Source organism: Poecilia reticulata, linkage group LG23 (assembly GCF_000633615.1).
Source record: "Poecilia reticulata strain Guanapo linkage group LG23, Guppy_female_1.0+MT, whole genome shotgun sequence".
Taxonomy (NCBI): Eukaryota; Metazoa; Chordata; class Actinopteri; order Cyprinodontiformes; family Poeciliidae; genus Poecilia; species Poecilia reticulata.
The window spans coordinates 2,710,614-2,717,122 of NC_024353.1; the positions used below are offsets into that span (position 1 = coordinate 2,710,614).

General features: G+C 38.1%; 1 protein-coding gene across 20 annotated transcripts in view; it reads left to right on the plus strand.

The window, feature by feature from the left end:
• mybpc1 (myosin binding protein C1) overlaps window positions 1-6,509 on the plus strand; it is a 31,869-nt gene that overhangs the window by 20,587 nt on the left and 4,773 nt on the right. For all 20 annotated transcript variants that reach the window (XM_008400507.1, XM_008400510.1, XM_008400509.1 and 17 more), the window contains 13 exons: window positions 36-142; window positions 226-362; window positions 601-760; window positions 832-936; window positions 1,016-1,204; window positions 2,261-2,395; window positions 2,487-2,654; window positions 2,746-2,834; window positions 2,909-3,104; window positions 3,191-3,330; window positions 3,420-3,579; window positions 4,808-4,944; window positions 5,540-5,726. In XM_008400507.1, coding sequence (XP_008398729.1) covers window positions 36-142; window positions 226-362; window positions 601-760; window positions 832-936; window positions 1,016-1,204; window positions 2,261-2,395; window positions 2,487-2,654; window positions 2,746-2,834; window positions 2,909-3,104; window positions 3,191-3,330; window positions 3,420-3,579; window positions 4,808-4,944; window positions 5,540-5,726 — 1,910 coding nt within the window. The remainder of the gene's footprint in view (window positions 1-35; window positions 143-225; window positions 363-600; window positions 761-831; window positions 937-1,015; window positions 1,205-2,260; window positions 2,396-2,486; window positions 2,655-2,745; window positions 2,835-2,908; window positions 3,105-3,190; window positions 3,331-3,419; window positions 3,580-4,807; window positions 4,945-5,539; window positions 5,727-6,509) is intronic.

Sequence of the window (6,509 nt, forward strand, 5' to 3'; positions counted from 1 at the left end):
TGTTTACACTACCAAATACCTTTTTTATTTTTAAGAATTCACAGACTGGAAATTGAGACAAGTTCCCTTCATGATGCAGGAGATTACACTTTTGTGCCTGAAGGATACTCACAAAGCCTGTCTGCCAAAATCCACATAATTGGTACATAGACAGAAAACACCACGTCTTTCTGAATTATTAGTCGTGCTATGATCTAACAATGGTAATCACCTACAATTCTGCAGATCCTCCAAGAGTACATTTAGAAAGCTTGAACTTCCCAGACAACACCGTCACAGTTGTGGCTGGAAACAAACTCCGATTAGAGATCCCCATCAGTGGAGAACCAGCGCCTAGAGTGGTGTGGATGAAAGGAGAAAGGGTGAGCTCCTTGCTTGTTTATTTGACATTTTGGTTTGATCATCCAGGCATGTCACTAACCTAGCCAAAACATCTTTGTTTTGACTAAATTTAGATGCCTTTTGGGTTAAAAACTCAGTTTAAGAAACATAGCAAATAGCTAAACTGAAATAGTCAGGGCTATCCAGAGCTTAAACTGTCAAAATTCTATATATTTACCAAACTTTCAGCTGTTCTATATTCAGTTTTATCTTTTATAGGTGATTCTTGATTCAGGCCACAGAGTTCACGCTGAAACTTACGGCGACCAGACCAGCCTGACAATTGAAGTCACAGAGCGCGAAGACACAGGAAACTACAAAATAGTTTTACAGAATGAGGCAGGAGAAGCCACAGCTAGTGTCAAAATCAAGGTTGTTGGTAAGAAAATACCAACATGAAAACATTAATGTCAATTTGTTCAATTTAATTTAGTCATGTGTCACTTGCAGACATTCCTGACCCCCCTGAGGCACCTTTGGTCCCAGTTGTGGGTGGCGATTGGTGTTCTATGACATGGGAACCACCCAAGTATGATGGAGGTTCACCCATATTAGGTAAACAATGCATCATGCCAGCGGTCAAGCTTAAATATTAAGATTATGAAATGACAAGCTTTTTATTGGTTAACTGAAGGATACTTCATTGAGAGAAAAAAGAAACAGAGCTCCAGATGGATGAGGCTGAACTTTGACTTGATCAAAGAAACTTCATTTGAACCTAAGAAGATGATTGAAGGAGTGCCATATGAAGTTCGGATCTTTGCAGTCAATGCCATTGGCGTCTCCAAACCCAGTGAACCGTCCAAAGCCTTTACTCCCCTCGGTGAGTAGCTCAGCTGTCTCCAACATTCATCCCGTAATCTCAGTGCTAGTGCCAGCAAGTCACCAAGGCAAAAATAATATATATAAGGTTTCAGTTGATCTGACAACAGTTTTATTGTACTGGCAAACTTTTAAAAGAGATGTTGTGTGATACAAATGATGTCGGCTGCTGTTGGTTCCCCAGTAACACAGCTGTTCAGTCCAATACCCATCACAAAAGCATTCTGACTTTGACCTTCACTAGACATACAGCAGCTTTAGGGGATAATAAATATGTCTTTATGATGGCTGTGAAATCATTCATGGATTAGAGGTTTATGGGATCAGGTCAGTCAGAGTTTGAATAGGGGTTAAATATGATTCAGAACACAGGAATAGACAACTAGAATAGGCACTAATGAGTTCTGGCACGGTATACCAGCAAAAGACAGTGATCTCTTAGTCACGTGCTATTTTGTTTATCTACATATATGTACATCACATGATAAATGCTGCGACACATGCAGAATGAGAAATCACTGCACAGAGCTCATATATAGTCAAAAAAGGGCTTGAAAATATAACGTATTAAGTATTTCCAGTATTATTAATTTCTATCTTATAGACTAATTGTTGTTTCCATATGTGTCCATTTGTACAACTTCCCATTCATTTGTCCCTCCACACATTAATCTATCCATTTGTCCAACTCCTCATCCATCCATCCATCCATCCATCCATCCATCCATCCATCCATCCATCCATCCATCCATCCATCCATCCATCCATCCATCCATCCATCCANCATCCATCCATCCATCCATCCATCCATCCATCCATCCATCCATCCATCCATCCATCCATCCATCCATCCATCCATCCATCCATCCATCCATCCATTTGTTCTACATTTGCCTATATCTCCATCCCTTTGTCAGTCCATCCTTTTGACTGTCCAATGTACTAATTTATTCATTGATACACTGACTTACTCCTTCCTTCTTTCTTTCCTTTCTTTCTTCCCTCCATCCACCAACTATCTAACTAAAAATAACCAACAATTTTTATTTCAACACAGCTGTGACCAGTGAGCCCACTATGCTGGTTGTGGACGATGTTACGGACACCACAGTGACTGTAAAGTGGCGTCCTCCAGAAACTATTGGGGCAGCTGGGCTAGATGGATACTTAGTGGAGTATTGCATTGAAGGAAGTGAGTCAAATCTCAACAACATTGAGGTGAGGTCTATTAAATACAAAATATTTCAAGGTTATTATTACAACTGGACTATCTTTACCTACAGCTAATGACTGGGTGCTATCCAATAAAGAGGTGACTGAGAAAACCAAGTACACCATCACTGGACTAACTCCAGGATGTAAGATTTTAGTTCGAGTCAAAGCCATAAATAAAGCTGGAGCCAGTGCTCCACGCACTCTGCAGCACTCTGTCCTGGTCAAAGAAGTTGTTGGTGAGTTCTGAGAAGTCTGTAGTTTTTGTTCAACTCCAACAAATGAGCCAATCAAATACAATTGATTTAATAAGCATAACGTTCTCTGCAGAACCACCAAAGATCCGTGTCCCGCGACACCTGAAACAGACTTACACTCGCAAAGTTGGAGAAACAGTTAATCTTGTGGTGCCTTTCCAGGTAAACCTCTAACTCCTTTAATATAACCCTTCAAAGTGGTATGCTTTACTAAGGTTTCATATGCATGTGCACAGGGAAAACCTCGGCCGAAGGTTACTTGGATCAAGGAAGGCAATCCTGTAGAACCTTCCCATGTTAGCATCCGCAACACAGACTGTGACAGCATCATTTTTATCCGTAAAGCAGACCGAAACCACTCTGGGAAGTATGAGATGACGGTACAGGTTGAGAACCATGTTGACACAGCAATTATTGACATACAGATTGTGGGTAAGTGACATTATGATAAAAAATAAACCATATTTACTTCCATAGTAATGGCAGCTATTAAATTAGGCTTCCTTTTTGATTTTAAGATCTACCAGGACCGCCTCAGTGTGTCACAATTGAAGACGTTTGGGGAGAAAATGTAGCTCTAGTGTGGACCCCTCCGAAAGACAGTGGAAATGCCCCAATAACAGGCTACACCATCCAAAAAGCAGACAAGAAAACAATGGTAGTGCAAAAAATCAAGCCATAAATTCAAACTGTAAATGAAGCTTAATGTTTATGTAATATTTACACAATGTTTATTCTGTTTTACAGGAATGGTTCACGTGCATTGAGCACTACCACCGGACCTGCATCACCATCACAGAACTGGTGGTTGGGAATGAATATTTCTTCAGGGTCTTCTCAGAAAATATGTGTGGCCTGAGCGAATTGGCCACCCAGACCAAAAAGAGCGCTCTCATCGTCAAAGAAGGTACCATAAAGAGTGGAATGCCATTTTGATTAATGCATACTTAGTGATATATGGTTGAATAAAATTCATTTACACAAAAAAAAAGCTTTTTAGTGAATTTGAATATTATTATTTACATACATGTTTATTTAATATATCCAATTAATTTTTACCATTCAATGTAAAGCTCTAAATTAGAACACTGAATATTTTTTTTATATAAAATAAACCAAATAAAATCAAAATAATACATTTATTTATTAGCTACTAAGGTGAAACTTTTGAACAACATTGTTTTTGCACAAGTTTTGGTAAATAAAATAAGTGGTACAACATAGTAAACGTAAGATAGTTATTTAAAATAAATCTATTTAGTAGCATTTTTATTTTTGAGAAGTTAAACATTTATTTTAAAATTCAGAATTGTTTATTTTATTTTACAGACTGAATTAAATAGCACTGAGAAATAAATGTAGCTCAAAAATGAAATAATATACTCTTTTAAAAGGTTTTTGTATTTTAAATTACACTTATTTTATAATTTAAAAGTTTTGCTTACTTACACGGGATTTCAGATTGGAAATCTCTCTAAAAGCATTTACTTCATCTATGTTTTTCCTTTATAAGACAGTTTTCCTGACCTTTAATAAACATTTAGCAAACAAATTACCTTTATTTTAGATTTCTTATTTTATAAATTCAACTGTTTTCCTTTATTGAAGGACATGTATTTGATACAAATAAGAGGAGATAAGAAATTATTTTTGCCCACAAAAAGTCATTTATTTATTCATTTTTTATTTATGAAAATTTGTTTTATAGTTTTCTTTAATTTCAATATTCCAGGCTCAGCTGTTGAGGTAAAACTGTGCTTATCTATTAAAATACAGTGTCTATGTTTCTGTCCTGGAGAAGTTGAAATGTTTCCCTGCCTTTATTACTGACTGGAGGGAAATGATGAAAGTTGACTCTTTAGAGGAACATTTTCCATTTGCTGCCTATGCATTCTCCAAAGGTACTGTCAGTGATCTTTTCCACCCTCAAGTGAGTCTAATTAACACCCTCACTTCTGAATCTCACTGGGTTTTGGGTATGACTGACAGGCCCTTTAGTGGTGGTGTCTTAGTCTCAGTTGGTGATGAATAAAAAAATACATTGTCCTTCCCTCGTCACATAGGGAACTCCCCACATGATACCGCTCAGCGTCAGTATCATGCACAACCCCATTCCTTTACCCTTACCCCCACAGGCTTGCAGATGAAAATACCCGAGTACAGCGACCACGACTTCAAGGAGCCACCGAAGTTCACTCAACCGCTTATCAACACCTTTGCTGTTGCCGGCTATAACGCTACCCTGAACTGCAGCGTCCGTGCCAACCCAAGGGTAGGTGGTGAAACAACAAGTAATGAAAATGGCTGCAGCCACAAAAAAGGCTGCAAACACATGCACAATTACACAACCATACATCTTTGAAAAGTAGAAGTGGAGCCTCCTGCACAACTAACGAATGCAGCAAGTGATTTTTGAATAGAAAATCAATAAAAAAAAACACTAGTCTTTTCCAACAGCCATTGTACGTACATCACATTTAGCAGTCAAAAACCAGCTGAATAAAACGTGCTGGAACAACGCTTTTGTATCTAGGTGACGGAACAGAGCTCTGCTGGGGTTGCTAGGTGACGAGGCTGGGCTTTGCCTGGGTTGCTAGGTAACAGCGCAGTGCCTGCTGATATGTGACGTTACATTCCAGAGGTTTTTGAAACGGCTTATTTTCCAGACACCAAAAAACTTCAAATTATTGCCAAAAAACATCTGGATGTTTTTTTAAGGGGTTTACTTTAGAATCAGTGGAGACTCAAATGGAAGTATAAAAAAATGCCATGTGTTACTAGGATATGGCATTATGGAAGCAGTGGGTATTGCATTACAGTCAGGCACAACCAATAAGTGCTTTTGATATTCCTGTTTCTTCCTGCAGCCAAAAGTGATCTGGATGAAGAATAAGATAACCATCTTCGAAGACCCACGCTACCGAATGTTTAGCAACCAAGGAGTCTGCACACTGGAGATCAGGAAGCCCAGTCCCTATGATGGCGGCATGTACACCTGCAAGGCCATCAACGACCTGGGGGAGGCCCAGGTGGAGTGCAAGCTGGAGGTCAAAGGTCAGTGTGGACCCGGATGTGTGCATTAAAGTCTATGAGTTTGGTTTCCCATTTTTACCTCTTTACTTCCTTATGGAGTAAAAGAAAATTTGAGTATATATCATAAAGATGTGTGCCTATTTATGCCAGTAACTGCTATTATGGCCATAGTCATTAGTCTGTAATAATTGAAAAGAGACAAGGCATCTTTTCGGGAAACCAACTCGATCTAAATATTATAACAGTCTACCAAATGGACGGTACCAAGTGGAAACGTAAGTACCTGGACTGAGTTGCACAATTTGTTTAGAAATTCATTACTTTTTTGAGTTCAGCTGTTTTAGGACTAGTTTGTGGTAATTTAGAAACCTGGGTTACAATTTAATATTAAACAAACATGTTCAAGAAAAAGCATCTGAATGTAAGTTGAAAATACATGGGGAACAAGTTATGTCCTCATTTTTACCTTTTTAATTTAATTAAGATTAGCTTTGTTAGTCCAAGTAATTGTCCTAAATGGATCAATTTGTATAAAAACTGTCTGGCCTGTCTTTCAATTTTATAAAACAGCAGAAATTTATTTTAAAACAAGTTGAAAAGATGTAGTGGTTTCGTTTGCCATCAAATTAAGCTTAGTTTAAATTTGTTGTCAAGTATGCATTCCATAAGTCCAGGTTACAGATCAATTTTAGACAAAAGGACTTACATACATCCAGGTTAGCTGAAAACAGGTAACAGCAGTCAGTCGGTGGGAGGTAGGGTACAAAGCTAATCCTATTTTGCATTTAAACAAATATATATATA